General features: G+C 39.7%; 1 protein-coding gene across 2 annotated transcripts in view; it reads left to right on the top strand.

Annotated features, from left to right (window-relative positions):
- The window catches only part of SRPK2 (SRSF protein kinase 2), a 130,260-nt gene that overhangs the window by 38,289 nt on the left and 74,314 nt on the right, over nt 1–17,657 (top strand). Inside the window, exon 2 of one of the 2 annotated variants that reach the window (XM_040061370.2) lies at nt 5,449–5,512. In XM_040061370.2, coding sequence (XP_039917304.1) covers nt 5,475–5,512 — 38 coding nt within the window. In that variant the 5' untranslated portion in view covers nt 5,449–5,474. Of the gene's footprint in view, nt 1–5,317; nt 5,513–17,657 lie in introns of those variants that run through there. The other variant, XM_040061372.2, reaches the window with a different exon arrangement.

The raw sequence follows: 17,657 nt of genomic DNA, 5'->3' as shown, positions 1-17,657 counted from the left end.
ATTTTAATATTTCAAGTATGGCATAACCTTAAAAGTTCTATTGTAATTTCCTCATGCTCTGAGCAGAAATATTATTTAACATATTGAAGAAGAAGAATACTAAGAATATTAATATAATCTCCTCAAGAGGAGATTGCAAACAGCTAGTTTTTCTGTCACTTATTCTTCCGTGAGGCAGTCACTGGCTTGTGTAACAGTATTGATGTGAACGCTATGCTTCAGAGACCCAAAGAAGTCCATAAAGCTACTATTTTTTTCCTCGCTTCAAAAGCTTAGTAACATCTGGAAGATGATTTTATTTTAGGGCAGTTATACTCTTTATGCTTCCATACTGCCCCATTTAGTATTCATATGCTTATCAAATATAGGCTTGCTCTGTGTTTGTGCCATTTTGAAACCCCTGTTTTAATCACACAGCCTCTGATTCTAGGAGTCTTTTAGAACTATTTATTTGAAAAGTATAATATAAAACATATAAAGCAGTGAACCTCTCAAGTTGTGTGCAAAGGTGTCTAATTTTGTCTGGGGTCCAGTGCCTCATCAGGAGAATGTAAATTTATTGCCTTTTATGCTGTTTTGTATGTCACTTGTACAACAGTTATCCAAAGCTCAAAAATCTGTCCACATAAAATCACAGTACTGATACCACTAATGCACTTCATGACTCCAAGGCTGAAAAATTACTTAGAATAGTCAGTTTGATTAATTTGATTTGTTTAATAGTTTCAGATCTGTCTTCATAGATTCATTTGGGAAGCAGGACTATTTCTTTTAACAGTGACATGGAAAGTAGTCAACTTAGAGCAGGATGAGGGTTTTATAGGCAAATTGTAAGATCCAAGCAGTTGCAGCTGTGATGTAAAGATGGAAAATTCATTGGAGAATAGACTAGGATGGATATTGATGAGGAAGTACGTGTTTAAAGACAGTGTAGAAGTAAGGCTAAAAGCACCTCAAGCTTGTGTCCTAACAATACACTACACAGAAAATGGAAGAAAAGCACTAAACCTGCTAGTTTACGATCAGATTAGACGACTAAAACGTGTGGATTGAGCCTACCTCTTAATTAAAAATGAAGTATATTTTTCTTGCATCTGTTTAGTAAAATATTTATTTTAAAAAAGATGTATGGAAACTTTTATGGCAGGGTTTACATTGCAAAAAAATGGAAGGTATTTTTGTTTAGATGCTGCTTTGTCTCTTCATTTACTCCCAAAAAGCACGGGAGGAAGCAGCTATATTAGTTGAGTCTGCAACAGTGGACCTCTGCCCTGGATAAATTTAATATGTGCACTGTCAGTAAGATATTTTAATCTTGACTGATGAACATGTTGTAGATTGAGATAATCTGTTTGTGGTAGACATGATTAAATTTTTAGTGAAACAGTGACTTCTGTCAGTTGACTTTGAAATTGTGGTGACTCTGATATCTACCCATATGTCACAGGGAACAGTTTGTGCAATGCCATATACCTTGTCCACACTTTTCCATCTGTGCTTAAACAGCAGCTAGGATGTTTTATTTTCTTTTACTGTGGAGAACGCTGATGTGGTTTTTTAAATTGATAAAACAAATAAACAAAATTCCAAGCTAATTTCTGCTCCTCTGTTATTTTTTCCAGATTATGTATATATCCCTCAGACATCCCTAGTTCAAACATCAATTATTTTTGTTCTTCTTTCACATTGCTGAAATAACAGAATTTCTCTTATTTATCTTGTGTGGAAAGTTTCTTCCCTTATAATTTCTGAGGTGGTTTGGTCTAGATTTGATGTGGAAGCTTCAGGTTGCTTGAAGCTTTTGGCATGATGCTCTCCAGCAAATCCCCTGTGAGTTTAGAAACTGCCAGCCTCTCTTTCTAGGACTCTCCTCTCCATTTTTCCAAGCCTTTGGTCTTTTTATTTTTGGCACAGCAAATGCCTTCCTGCTCTATCTTCATTTGATGCCTTTTTCTCTGGTCTAACACAATTTCTACTTGAATCTATCAGAGAAAGCAAACATCTAGGCTAAAATAAAAAATAAAAAATAAAATTATGGTTAGTTTCTGCTTTGCTTTGGTTTGGATAGAAACCAATTGTGATGATTAGGAAGCCATTTTGGGCAGTGTAGAGCCTTTCTGGTTTTTGTTTTCATTCAATCACAGCTTGAATAGTATGGCTTTAGAGACTTAGTGTATCTGCTTCTCTCAGGCATTGGCTGAGAGCCAGTTGTCTGCCACTTGATCTGTACACAGTGCAAAATTACTCAAAGTGGGCTGATGAAGTGCATGAAATGATGGAGGAGTTGGTGACCATGATACTACCCCATACCTGAATTTATTGTTATTTTGTTGCTGAAAAAATTTACTGCATTGACTGCTGCTTTGAGATAGGGAAGCCCTAATTTTCATTAATCTTCAACTTTTATTCAGTGAGTGTTATGATCTGTTCTAGATGTGGTTCTCTGTAGAGTGCTATCTTTTTTGTGGCTGCAGAAATTAGGACAACCCAAAGCTCTTCAGTGAGGATGTAAATGCTTAACAAGCAGAAGTCCACTGTACCTCTGGGTGCTGATCAGTACAGTTATTGAATCCTCTCATGAAACCCACTGAAGGTGTGGTTCTTTGAATCTGTGAGAAGTGTAGGTCCTGAACAGCCCAGCATTTGCTGTTGTGGCACTGTCCTTGAGGTGAACTGAAAGTGGAAGTGTTAGTTCTGTGCTAGGTTGGAGGGTCTTGAACCAAGAAACCTCCAGGAAGCGCTGTTCAATTGTAAAACTTTCCTTTTTCCTCTTTCCTTTTTCTGTTACTTTGAGTTAAACAAATACTTCTGTCTTTTGCATTCTTCTGGACGCAAAGGCTGGTAGAGTGGTGCTCTGGTGACTGCAGTTTGAAGGGGTTTTTCTGTTGTGTTGGACTTGGGATGCAGTTTCTAAGTTCTAATAAATTCTGTGAATGAACCCAGAATTCTGGATTTCTAATTTATAAATATTCAAACAAATGAGAACATTGATGTTTCTGCAGCTGTTATTCTCATGTGGTCCAAAGTGTAAAACTCATGTGTCTTATTTTAGTGACATTACTCCCATGATCAGTTTTGTATGAGGAGTGACAGTGATTGTATCAGCCTGAGTTTGCTGGTGCAGTATGGACGTGCAAAGGTACAGATTTGCTTTTAGAAATGGACAAAAGGGGTCCACTTGCAAAAATCTGAGGTTAGCAGAGACAGAAGATTAGTAAATCCCAAATAAGTAAATATTTCAAATTGACGGAAGAGAAGCAGAGGAAAGAAAAACTCTAAAACTTTGTGATGAAAGTGTTTTCTAATTGTGGAATAGAATGCTCATTAAGACATTAGAATATTTTTTTTCCTATGAGGTCTCATTTTATTTAAATTATTTTTTCAGCTATACTTGTTGTCACTTCGTGACTAAAAGTAAAATTATATGTATATATACAAGTATGTTTGTATATTTGTTGTCAGTTGGTTACTAAAAGTAAAATTAAATTATGTGCTATAATACCATTGTGGAGAAATGTCTGCATCTCATAGAGAATTCAGGGACTCAAAATTTGTGGTGAAGTAACTGATATCTTGGATTTGTTTTTAACATCTTGTACTGTTAGCAATAAAGTCTTAGTATAATAATCTCTAGACATCCATTGCAAAGCCTATGTGGAGGCTTAGTTATGGAATAAATAATTTGATTTCATTCCATACTCTGGATTTTGTTTTGCTATAAAATTCTGCTTTGTTAATACCTGTTTATGCAATCAATCTTCATTTTTAAGCATCTTCAGAAGGACATAAAAATTTGTTGGACTTTGATTGCCATATTTATAGTCAGTTGGTGTCAAGGATCTGTGGTAGGGAAATGAGCAGTATTAGTTCATCCCTGCATTGGGATGTGAGTCTGGGTGTGCAGAGAAGTATCTGGTAGCTGTGACTGTAGGACCACTTCCTGCCTGGGATGGACAATGGTAAAAGAAGCTTTTTATGGAACTTGCAGTCATGCAGTGAAGCCAGTTGTGAACATAGTGACCTTTCACAGACATGTTTTCAAAGATCTGAGAAGCATCTACTTTGGATGTGAGAACTGAGATACTTCTTGAGGGTTCCTCTGATCAGTATGTTTTGTGAAGAACAAGTGGCATATGCTTTAAAAGGTGATGATCACTTGCTAGCTTGCAAATCTTCCACCAGAGCATGAGATGTATTGCTATTCAGATAGCAATAATATTTTTGTAACTTTGGTTGGAAAAAATGTAATAAATCTAGTTATCCAGCTTCTCCTGTTTTCAGAAATTTCTGTGGCTTTGTACCTGAGATATGTGTGAAGAGAGGAAGAAAAGTCAGGTTGAAGGTCTTCCAGTGTGGAATTGTTAATCCCAAACAGTTCAGGTTTACTGTGGCTGTTAACAAGTGGACGTAGCGTTGCTCAGGTCTTACCAGTATTACCATAGGTGGCACTACAGTCTCCGGCGAGGATATGATCTTAAAATGGTGCTCACATCCCTTACTTTGTTCTTTCGGGTTTTTTTGGGTCACAAACCTCTCGACTCCAGAGCTGGTGAATTCACTTTTCAGCAGTCTCTGTTCTGCTTCAGCAGGATCTTGTGTGTATCCGTGCCGGGGTGTGCTGCCGGCGTTTTGGGAAGGGTACCGGCCCAGGCCTTACAAGTGCTGGATTGGTAATCACAGAATGTGCTCAGTTGGAAGGAACCTACCTGGATCATCGACACCAACTCCTGTGCATGCACGGCACCATTCCCAAGAGTCACACCATTTGCCCAAGAGCATTGTCCAAACGCTTCTGGAACTCTGTCAGGCTGGTGCTGTGCCCACTGCCCTGGGGAGCCTCTTCGAGTCCCCAGCCACCCTCTGGGTGCATTACTAGATATTAAAAGAAAGGAAAATGAAACATTACTTTTCAAGTGTATTTGGGGGGACTTTAGAGGCGGGCAGCTAAAACCCAAAATCCAGGCGTGCTTAGGGTTTTCCACGTCTGGTTTCTCACCCGTGTGTGAAAGCAGTGATTTAATACCTCGCTTTTTGTGACAAAAGTGATTCAAAGAGCCATATTTTTCAGGGCTTTTGATCTCGAGGCTTTCGCGGGTGTGCAGTACCCCTTAGCAAGGTGCCCGGGAAGACGATCCGTGCCGGGAATCCTTTGTTTCGGCGTTTTTCCCCTCGGAAGGCACCCCCCGCACCCCCCCCGCGGACGGCAGGGGTGGCGCGGCCCCCGCGGGGCCCGCGCGGGCTCTGGCGCGGAGCGGCGCCCCCCGCTCGGCGATGGTTCCGCCCGCCGCGCGCGGTCATGTGCGCGGGCCCGGCCCTCCGAGCGCGGCTGGGCGGCCTCGCACAGCGCCGCGTCCCGGGCCTCCGGCGGACAAAAGGGCGCAGGGAAGCGAGACCTCCGGAACGCGAGGGCAGGCGGTGTCGGTGGTGAACGTTTTCTGATTTTTCCAGAAATCAAGCAGAAGACTGAGCTGCTGATGTCAGTTAACTCTGAGAAGTCGTCCTCTCCAGAAAGGTACGGCCGCATCCCCGTCCGCATGAACGCGGGGCTTCTCCCCCTGCCTCCGCGGGGCTGCTGGCATTGTCCGCGTGCTGCATGCTGGATCTCGCACCGTGCCCACCCGGCCTGTCCTTCTGGTCGAGCTTTGCGCGTTGCTGCCGAGGGTCGCGGGTGCCCGCCCGTGCCCCGCGCCCGGCGGGCTGCAGCATGCGGATCGCGGCGGGGCGGGCTGGTGCAGACCCCGCGCCCGGCATCGCGCAGACCCCGCCGTGCTGCCGCGCTGCCCGCGCTCCCCGCGCTCCTGCCCCTTCGCGCGGGCAGCAAATGGAACTTGGCGAAGCGTTTCGTGCCCTGTTGTGTGGAAAAGGGAGTGTCCTTTGGAAAGTAGCTCAGGAATCGCAAATCCCCCTATTAGTCACATTCTGTAAGATAGATGTGATTCCTGTTCAAGTCCGTGCTAGGAAATGGAGCGGTCGCTGCATGCAGTAATGGTTCATGCCTGCAGGTAAGGACAAAATGACTCAGAAGTGTTTTTAAAGCAATTATTTTATCTGTCAGTCAGATTAGCGTTATTTCAAGTAGCTGTTTTATTTTCAGAGAAATACTTAAAGGTACTAAACGTACATTTAAGTCTCCTGATGTGAAATAGCCTCCTGGTGATTATTTTGTTGATTTTAAATAAACCAGCTCTGCTCACTTCTGTTTCTCTTGTAACTGCATTTTTGGGCATTTTTATTTTTGATACTGCTTCAGTCTAGAGGAACAGAATACCATTTTCCCCCCATTAGTTACAATAAACATTTTGGCTGTATTCAAGAGACCCTCTGAATGTTCTATTTCACCATTTTAATACTGGACGTTGGCAAAAAAAAAAAAAAAAAAACCTATTAATTTTAAGCTCTCAAACTGTGTTAGGCTGAAATGATGATCTAAAGTTCATTTTATTGAATGGCTCAGCATTGAGAGACATGATAAGGCACTGAATGCTATCTTAAGGAAACAGGCTAAAAGACATCTTTCAAAATTAACGAGTGCCGTGTGGCATGGGTGGTTTGAAAAACCAGAATGAGCAATTTATTTTGATTTATAAATATATCTATGCATGATATGTAGAAGCAAACTGAATTGCCTTTCATCAGCTGTAGTTATAACAAAATACCAGCAATGAGAGATACAGAAAATGGTGGGGGGGAATGGGATGTTAAGTCACCTTTCCAAAATGGAGAAATATAAGAAGAGCTTTGAGAGAAATTTTAGTATTTATGTATTCTAAGTTAAGAATGAGAAAAGAAAATGCAGATGTTTATTTGTTAACCTTTATCACACTCTTGTCCCTAGAATTTTTAAATACGAGACTCATAAAATGGTGGTGGTAACAGGGAGGATGATGGAGTGAAAATAGGAAAGGAAACAGGTGTTAACTCAATTTTTGGAAGGACTTCTGTTGGCATTGCTGTGTGGGAATTTGGTATATAATATGGATATTTATTTTATCAAAATGAATGTTATGCAGCACCCGATATCTGATCAGTCTGGTTTTGAGCAGAACATGCTCATGGTTGAACTAATGGTAGTCCTAGATGAAGAGGTCCTTTTAAAGGATCATAACACAGAGTTAGAAAAAGATGCATTTGTCTGAGATTCATTTGAATGTAATTTGTTAAAATGTAAGATTTTTTTTAGCAGCATGATGTGTTATCATGCAATAAAGATTAAAATGTGGCTGTTGTATATGCACACAGATTTCTTTAGAGGATTTAAATGTATGGTACTCTTTAACTGGAGATTAGTTTGACATGTCAGCTGTGTGGACAGTTATAAATAAAAACATCTTTATTTTATAGGAGGCTGGTTTTTTTTTTTTAAATAAGCACATTCTTTTCACCTGTCTAAAAATAGACTGAATTTTTTTGCAAGCTCTTATGAAACAGTGCTATCTATCCTATTAGCTGTCAGTTCCTTTCAAGGCTCTTTGAAAATTAATATATAAGATTTTTTAAAAGAAATAATAATAATATTGAGTGTCTGAACTGTTAAACTGGCCTAATCTATTCAGTAGAAAAATTGCAATGTGTGTTTATGCCATACAGACATGAAAATATGCATGTTCTTGAAAAACACAGGGTATTATTGCATATTTATTTACTTATTGCTGGTTTTTACCCTTGCTCCTAATGGCTGGACTTCTTTTGAAGCTTGAGTTCTCCGTGTGGGCACTCTGTGTGGAAGATCTGAAAGAGTCCATGGCTTGTTTCTTGTTTTCCGTGCTCGCAGAGGCTGCTAGACAGTGCTTGCACAGCCAGAGGGGAGGGGAGAGGAGAGGAGGTGCTCTGTGCATTTACACAGACTGATGAAATGGGAATAGAGAAGGAAGGAGAGAGAAGCCCATTACTTGCCGCCTCCTTTGGTTGGTCTTTGTTTTTACAAGACAGTTTAGTGTTTGTAGGTTTTCCTGCTCATTTGGCAAGTTCAACATGCTGTCACATCTCACTGATGAGAAGAAAGCTGGGATATAATGGATGGCTTGGCTGTAATGGAGGCTCAGCATTTTAGAAATCCTGCAGTGTTCTCTTCAGATAGGTGTTTGTTATGATTTTAAGAACTTTTCAGGAGACATTAGAAAGAAAGTTGCACCTTTTTGTTGAGGCACCTCTGAGATGTTAAAAGACATTGACAGACCTGGAAAGTAAATTAATATAAAGCTGAGACATTTTTCATAGATTCATCCTTCCTCTCCCATTACCTTCTCCCTAGATAAACTGAGGTTGCAGAATCGAGGTGGTGAGATTAAGATACCTAGATACCTGTGTTTTGGTGTGCTGTGGGAGATTTCATTAGTAGACACAATCAGACAGCATCTCTGTGTCCTAAATTTCCAAGTAATTAATGCTGCCGTGGGCCAAAGTCCTGGTTCCTTGTGGATAAGGTAGCCCAGGTAACTGCAGATGTGTGTGCACGTGGACTGGGCGGTGGATCAGGTAACCCACTGCAGCTGCTGTTGCTGAATTGATTTGTTTGGATGTCTGAGCCTTAAGGAAGCCATGGATATGTTCTCCTGCAGTGTGCTTATGCTGTGACACTCACCTGGTTTCGTTACCTAATAAGTAGTAATTAAACTACCACGTACCCTCATATTCTTTGTGTTTCCCTGGGGGCTGCATGAGGTTACTGGTCCAAGTCTTGCAAATGTCCTGAAGGAAGCAAGTAGCAGCATCCAGATGGATGGAGGGGTGGTCTTTCAGGAGCCCTTCAGGAAAATAAAAGTGCTTTTCATTTCTGGTGTATGGGTTATGCACTCTTCTCATCTACAGTACAGTGAATGCTTTGACCTGTACAGATTTTTTTTTTTTTTTTTTTTTTTTTTTTTTTTTTTTTTTTTTTTTTTTTTTTTTTTTTTTTTTTTTTTCCTTTTGGCCACCTTTTTAGAGGCTGTGTGGAACTGTTGGCAATTTTCTGTTTCTTTTCTCAAAAAAAGTTAATTCTTCCACCTGGATGACTTGATACTCTTACTCTAAGCCTAATGTATGTAGTAGTTTTCTTTTTCACATTTTAGGACAAAGAACTTGTTGTTTCTTCAGCTCTGATTTTGGATTCTAAATTTGTGTTAGCAGCGCAGTTTGACCATGGAGCATTTTCTTGTAAAGGATATTAACAAGGCTGATCAGTCTGAAGTGTTTGACCTGTTCTTTTTCCCTCTTTCTACAAAGGCTGCATATGCATGTTTCTTTGAAGTGAGTTTCTGCTTCAGTGTTTTTTAAAAAAACTAGTAGCAGCCAGTCATGAACAGCCTTAAAGTAGGTAGCTGGTGTGTATATAATTCCATTTTCATGATCTGAGGGGTTACATAAGTAGCAGTAAAGATACTTTCAAATGACAAGTTTGTGTTAATCAGTGTGTAGAAGTATTTGGTGTCAGGTGGTGCAGGCAAGTTTTAAGGAATAATGGTGGTTTTGGTTTGGCTTTTGGGTTTTTTGTGAGCCTCGGGGTATGTATATCCCTCTGTCTTAGTAATTTATCTTTGCAGAGCAAATTAATGTATTTCTCACTGCTTTTACATAGCTTCTTCATCAAATCATGCCAAGGAGGCATTCAGGGATAACGTAAAGGAGGAAGAAATCTGAAATAATGAGAAGGAAGGAAAAAGATGGAGGCTGATGTCTGCTTCCTTTTCTAAGAGACCTAATGTTAGTTGTTAGAAGAGGCATTGTGAAACAAGTTATGATGCTGAAAGATTCCTTCAGGTTTTAGAGCGTCAGGGAACTTTTTTATTCTCTTATTGTGTGTGTATTTCTTTTTTTAATACAGTTGTGAACGCACTATGTCTAAGGTAGAAGTGTAACTTGTAATAAATATAGAAATAATGTTTAAAAGTAGAACCATCAGCTAACAACATGTGATATAAACTGATAGTGCTGTGTGTCAGATAAGTGGTTTGGAATAATTGTTAGATAATAGGGCATTATTTCATTATTTAGGTAACTAACACTGGAAAAAAAAATAGCTGTCAGAATAATGGAACTATTTCATCAGTTCCAGTAACTTTTAAACAGATTTTCAAAATATTGTATTTTTTTAGCTCTCTTTCTGCTTTACTGCTTCTTATTTATAGGATAAAAGAAATATTGCACAAATTCCATTTCAGGACAATTCAAATCTATTTTTAATGGTCATACAACTGTAACTTCTCTGTTTTGTTTAGTATATGGTAACAGTGACCAGTATATATGTCATCCCCCCCTCACCTTTTTTTTCCCCCAAATTACAAGCTCATTCTATTTGTTGTATTTTATCTCAGAAGCAGAAAGAAAACCATCTTATCTTAGAGTGGGCTCTAAGCTGTTTGTCCAGGGAGGCACTTTATTCCACCACCAACTCTGTTGGGTGACAGTGTACCTGTGTAGCTCTCTTAGACTAGATGCTTAATTTTAGATTTACCGGTTCTGGACCAAAATAAATCCTATGTTTTGTGTGGTTTTCATATTAAAGGTTTCAGTCTCACTTGTTTTAGCATGTAAGGCTTTTAAGTGAAATATGAAAGGGATGTGGAGGCAAGGAATGTTGCAACATGCCATTGTCCTTGTGTAGGAAAAAATGGAAATGGCTTATATAGAAGCAGCCACTTGTGGAGCGTGTTTTTGTCTTGAGGTGATATTTTTAGGGGACACTGTACTCTTTTTTAGAGCTGGTAGTGCCTCTATCAATTTATCAGTAGGCTTTGAAAAGCTTGAGAATCTTAAGTGTATGTTGGTTTTCAGGGATAGACTACATTTATTTCTGTGTCTGTGTGGAATTCCTGCTACAGGTAAAAAAAATTATGTACTTTGATATTTAATAACAAGTTAAATTTATCATTAATATCGCTACTACTCAGATGGCCTGTGCACTACTAAATTTTTTTCTTTAATTTTTTTTTTTTTTAGATGATTAACAACTTTTCATTTCATGCAGGTATTTGTGAGGTATTTATTGCAGGGAAATTTCTCATACGCCTTCTGTAAATTATAATCTCAGATTTTGTCAGTTCCTGTTAGAACTAAAACGAGAGAATTTTGTGAAAGGGAGAGATGGAAAGGTCTTGGATGTTGTATGAGGTTTTCCTGTATGAGAACTGTTCACTGGGAACTAACTCAAGCAGTCCAGTGGTGGTTTGCACACAGTTATTTAATGGCTAAAAAAAAAAGGTATGTAAAAAATTTGAAAACTATGACTTGCAGAATATACTTTCTGAGGTATTTCAGTTCTATCCCAAGCTAAAATGTCTGGGGAAAAGTAATGGATCGTTTTAACCAAAGCCTTTTGTATTACATATTTAGTCTGTTTCGTGACTTGAAACATTTTGCTTAATCACTGTCTTGGTCATGCCTTCACTAAAGCGTCTGCTCCAGCCTCTAGGTGGATGGTAAATGAATGTTACCTGATGGATGGCATAAATGATGTGTACCTATGTCCAAAGTTTGTATTTCTGTTGTTGCCGTAGTGTATTACAGGATAAACTAATTTGTGGTTTTCTGCATCTTCCTATTGTACGCATATTCGTATTATATACTTACAAATCAGTGATAAAATGTTTAGACATTCATGTAATTCAGTGAATTTACTGTGTTGTGATACGTGTATTTTCATTGATCTGGAATTGATGTTGTTACTGAGGGATGCTAGGAGCACATCAAGCAAATGCACACAAATTTAAGCGTTCCATTTTGTAGCATATTTTGTGTTATAAGCATCTCATCAGGAAGTTGTGCCATCTCTCAGCTTTTGACTTTATGTGAATCCTACTGTACAGTTTGGAGGACATCTAAACTTTCCAGTAGACTGAAAAATACCTTTTCTGTCCAAAGGGTGTTGTGACCAGAAGGTCTTTCACTAGTTTTGTCATCAGAAATTTTGCACTCACGAACCAGTATCTGCCTTAGGTGCTTCTGTATTATCTTCAAAACTCTCCTTTAGTCTTGGGTGATCTCTGGCAGAATCTAAACAGTCACTGTTACCTTAAAAACAGATCTGAAATTTATCTCACCCAGGATGCCTGCCAAACTCATGCTGATAATTGTGACTAGATGGATAGTGAACTGTGATTTCCTTTTTTTCCTGCTTCATTCTCTTTCTCTCTTTTTAGCCTTTAAAGCTTCAATTACCAAAGAAATGTGCAGCTCCAAGCTCTGCCTGTGTTCTTCACCAAATTTATCTATACAGCTTTCGTTGTCTGATTATAGCTTTAGGTCAGTCAGGCTGGTTGATTGCTTCTCTTTCCTGACTGAACGATGTTCAAAACAAGAACCTCATGTAGTTCTATTTGTGTGAAGTTTTGACCATTGTGTTTAATAAAGGTGCTTTAAATGACCTCTCTGTATTAATAAAAGTGTCCTAATTTTGTCTGGATATCTACTAATATAACAAATGGCCATAAATTGGTGATACCCTGGTTTACTAAAAAACTGTATTTTCTTCTCTTGAGAGTTGTGAAACATTTGTAGTGTTGGTCTGGTTAATCTTCAAGATTTTTTTTCTCTAAACTTGAAGCAGTCTAATTCCATGGAAAGAAGAATTTCTTGAACTTACTACTTATTTGGTGAAATGTCATTGGAGTAACATGAAACCTTTTAAGAATTCAGTGTCTTGTTTTCATAAAGCAACTTCCTATGCCCCAAACCTACTGAGATGGTCACAGCCTTTCTTTTGTTGCCCAGCCCCAAACCTACTGAGATGGTCACAGCCTTTCTTCTGTTGCCCAGTACTACTGTGCATGGCAATAGTATGTATCTCTTCTGGGGGCAAAGAAGGCCATATTATTGCAGCAGAAACTCCTATTAAACTACTTTTCTGTCCTGAGTTGTCAAAGCTTAGCTTTTACTAGTTCTGGCAGAAACTGGAAGTATTATTTTTGTCATTAATATGACTATAAAGAGACAGCATTATTTTCTCTTAGAACTGCTGTGTCAGAATATCCAGCAATGATTTCTTTTTTCGTGGAGATGGAAAGGCAGTTTGAAATTTCTGTGGGTTTCAGTGGACAGCTCTTCTGTTACTCTGTTCCCAGCATCAGGACCTAGGTATTCTCATTGTTGTCTTCAGCTGCTGCAGCCACTGTCCACAGAAGCATTTAGTTCCTGCTATGCCCACATACCAGACACTATCCACCTCTGTTTATTTCATGCCATGAACTAGAATGGAAGATGTTTGGAGTTAGCTCTGCTCTTTATGAATCCTTCTATAAAAGGATTACCTTACCCTTAGGAGACCACATGTGGTGGTTTCCTCGGAGTGGTGCTTTGTCATCCCCAGTATGACAGTGTAAAGCCTTTCTGACAGCTCCTGTTGCGTATGTGACAAGAATCAGGAATTTCCACTGCTGCTTGGTGTCTTAGCTATGAGAAGTGCCAACTTCCAAGAAGACTAATACAGCTTTGGACCAAGACTTCCCTAAGGTATGAAAGAGATCATCAACCGTAGTGATTCTGAAGTACATTTTTATCAATTAAAACCTTCATTCTGTTACAAATAAGAGTACAAACAGTCTTCATGGACTTAGTTGGAAATCTCACTTGGCTCCTTTCCAGGTAATTAATGTTTCAGAGTATTAGTCTAGAAAGCCAAATAGAGATACAGCCGTTCTCAGAATGCTTATGTTCACAACCGAAGTGCAAGAATGAACTTACAAAGAAACCATTGGTGATCAAGGAAAAACTCTTCTTCTTTCTCTCAAGAACTCTTGATATTTGTGGATTTACCGACACAATGAATTAGCTCAGACCCTATTCCTTGGGCGCCCCAACTGCAGTATGCTGCCAGTGAATACGTGCTTTTTTAGTGTAGACCATTAATATGCAAAAGTGGTGTTCTTTATGGAAATATCTTCACAGGTTTCTCCAAGACAATCTTACTGAATATTTTCCTGTGGTTTAATTTGTATATACTTTGTTTCACCTGTATGTCTGCTTTATTTACGTTATTTTTCTGTTAAATGAGTCCTGGCTTGGAAAGAAGACATACAGAAAAGAACTGGTCAAGATTCTTTTCAAATGTGTTTAGCACATAGGAATTTCAAGGGCTATTAAAAGAACCAGAAGTCATGCAGTTGAAGCAGACGGTGTCCGAGAATGCCAGTACATTTTTTTACTATCATTTAAATACCCAGGGCTTTAAAAAATGCCTTAGCAAAACTGCATGGAGTGTGTTCCAACAGATGCCAGGACAGCCTAAACAGTCTGCAACTGAAAGTCTTAAAGACAGCCCCAAACTCAAATCTAAGGCAGATTTAGACACTTCACCTTCAAAGTGTTACTGATAGCTTTGCTGAGGAACTTGCTAAAGGTATGTGTCCTTTTAGCCGTGCCAGTTGTTACAGGTAGCCGAGCATGGAGGGCTCTGTGTCCCAGGGGCAATATCTCCTGTCAGAGCTGAATAGGTAAGTGCAGGACTGCTGTGTCCCCAGGGCCAGCCAGCGGGGAGCACGGATTCCCCGTAGGTGTGTGTGTGCGTGCTCACGCTCATGGACACAAAATGCGTACACAGCTGGCTCTGCAGGGCTTTTATTGGCACCACATAAACATACACACAGAGTATGAGGCGAGAACTGCATGGACAGCCCCATCCCTTCCATCCTTGCCAACTTCTCACAATGGAATTCCACTGGTGGAGTCTTCATAGAACTTCACACACAAAACTCTGTGTGCTCTCCCAGGCAATTTTAAATGCTCTGAGGCATGAGCCTTTGAGATACATGTTCCCATTCCAGTTGCTGACACTTGGACCTTATTTACTTGCTGGCCAGTCTGACTTGAAATAGGCTTGAGTTCACACGTACACACTGAAAATAGAAAGTGCATCCACAAGGAAGACAGGTAGAGGGTTTAATGGCAATATAGGATGGACTGTCATGATCAAGGGTGGGGGCAGTCAGACATGTTTCGATATAGGACGGACTGCCATATGATTGAGGGTGGTCAGACAAGTGCATGGACCAGAGGCTCATTTGTACTGGACCTGCCCCATTTATCCTTCCTTGCCATTTTCCCTTACTTATTTCTCCCTTACCCGCTCTTATACCAGTCTTCTTCCACCTGATGCCTTCCCCTAGACATTTCATAGTGTCTCACTTACTCTCACAGTACTGTGGTAAGTTTTACGCAGTCCCAAAATGTTCTTTCTCCTTGCATCCCATAGTATGTCCCATACCCCTTAAGGCAATAACCTTTAGTTTCCAGGCTGTTTTTTGGGAAGAGTTTTGACTCATCTTTGTAGGTTTCACACCGGGGGAATATGGTCTAATTGATAGTTTTAGGAGTAGCTGATTCACATGCTCCATTTTTGCTGTTGAGGTGGTTCGGATTGACCTGTTGTTTTGCTTCTGATCCTTGGATCTGTTTCTGTTATGGTTAGCTTTTAATCTGATTACCTAACACCAGTCTCCCAGGGGCCTAGTAGCACCTGTCAAGACTGCATCTAGGTCTGTTTGGATTTTTGGCCATCCAAAAGGTTGAAATTAGCTGAGGATATGAAATGCACAAATGCTTTTCTACTACTTTTCAGTCTCTTGGAAGTTTGATATAACAGAGTTTTGTCTACTGTGTAACTCCTATTTAGGTTTTAGACCTCTGTTTCTGGAAAGGAAGAGTGATGTATATTCTTACCATGTGTTATGTACATACTCTGTGCTTCAGGCTTACACTGCTGGATGTGTCAAGCTCATACATCTAATGAAGGCGAAGTTCTGGCATGACCAAAACCAAGCAGTGCTAGTTACTCTGCTGAGCTGCTTGTCACAAAATCCATTTGAGGTACCACAGGGATGCCTAATAATAGTAAACACCTCTGGAACATAAACTGTCTTACATCCTACTTCTCTGTGTTCTGGTCCAGAAAAGAGATGTCTGATAGTAGTGATCAAAAAGTGCTAGTTTAAAAAAGGCAAAAAGAATCATATTACTCTTATTCTAAACAAGGCTGTGTCTCTGAGGTAGACTGGAAGGCCAATTAATCTGAGCTGCAGACATTGAGATACTGCTCAGTTCGTTTGCAAGGTAGCTGAGCAGGCAAAAGACACAGAGCCACAATGTGTGTTAGCTGATACCTGGCTCTCTGACATCACTATTCAGAAAACTTGGCATGTATTATTTCTACTCTTGGAGCCCAGGAGATAGCTAATTTTTGAGACTTTGCTAAGTTGTTCTTCTCAGGAAGAGAAATATATGATTTGAAGGTTGTGAGCTTGTGTGTATATGTGCAGTGCTGTTTATTTACACAAAACAAGTAAACAGAGCTCGTTTGCTTGAGCAGAGTAGAAACAAAGTGCAACAAGCAGCTCTTTTGCTGATGTTTTCAAGTCTGCCTGCCTAGCAAGTATTGTACTAAAACCCGCCCTTAAAATTCAAGAAACAACACCCAAAAATCCCCATGCAGCTCTCTCCTGGAATCACAGGCACAGCAAATTTTTTTTTTTTTTTCTTTTTTCTTTTTTTTTTCTTTCTGCTTTTTCAGCTGTTGTGTCAAAGACCTAATGTTCCTTTTTCACTGGGACTGAAAGGAGGGTATTCAGCTCAACTCTCAGCCTTGACTGCAGCCAAATACTGAATGCTTAGAGAGTAGCTCAATCTCAGACATTAAATTTATAGAGCAAAAATGCTATTCCAAAAATACAACTTAAAAAAAAAAAGAAGTCTTTATGTGTACTGTAATGCCTTTATTAACCTTCTGGACAGTGCAGTTTGTTCCCAGGTCATGCTGTGTGGCATCTGAGGACTCTTGCCCGTTACTGCAAATAGTTCTTGTCAGATTTTTCCCATGGACAGGTGTGAGCTGCTTTGAGATCTGTCTTTCAAGACTTCTGCCAGGTTTCCACTGGATGTCTTTGGGGCAAGAGTGTTTAGATTAAGACCATCCTGGGTTTTGGTTGTAGCTTTTATTCTCCCTTCTAAATGTTGCTTTTCTTCACTCCATTTTCATATGATGCTTCATCACCATGCTCCTTTGGTCTGAACCTGTATGAGTCAGCTGGAGCTGAAAAAACCTATCTTCCTTAACTCCTGAAAGCTTCTGAGACTAACAACTTCTTGGTTCTCTAAACTGTTTCTAAGACTTTGTTGTTTTGTTCACAACTAGTAGTTCATGTGTGTACTGTTGCCTGCAAAAAGTTATCTGACATTGAATTGCAGTGGGGTTCTATGTGGAAATAATACAGTGGGAGATTTGCCCTAGAGCTTTCCCTTTAACTCCCGCTGCAGTCCACTCTGGTCACAGTCCTCTGTCATCAATTTGTTTCATTACTTCATGCTTTTGATTTTATGCTAGTTATTTGGACGTTTATTTTATGATGTATTGAAAGAGATGTGAAATACATGAAGTGAGAGTCAGAGATATGAAAACACAAAGGATTTCACTTCTGTGTGTATATATATAAAGTTTGATAACTCAGTTAGCATCTTGTAATGGCTAGAGTTCACAAGAGTCATAATAGAATGTTGAGATAAAGCAAAAAAATGGTCAAATACAGAAGTATATATTCTTTGTCCTTGTCCAACTCTGTGCCATTCAGCCAGTTCTCAGACCTCACTGTCCCCTCATCTAACCCACACTTCCTGAGCTTTCCTATGAGGATGTTTCCTATGGGGATTCAGTGTCAAAAGCCTTGTGGAAGTCAAGGTAGACAGCATCCACTTCT

This window comes from Hirundo rustica, chromosome 4, assembly GCF_015227805.2.
Source record: "Hirundo rustica isolate bHirRus1 chromosome 4, bHirRus1.pri.v3, whole genome shotgun sequence".
NCBI lineage: Eukaryota > Metazoa > Chordata > Aves > Passeriformes > Hirundinidae > Hirundo > Hirundo rustica.
The sequence above is the reverse complement of the archived record's forward strand: the minus strand, read 5'-3'. Positions and strand labels throughout refer to the sequence as shown.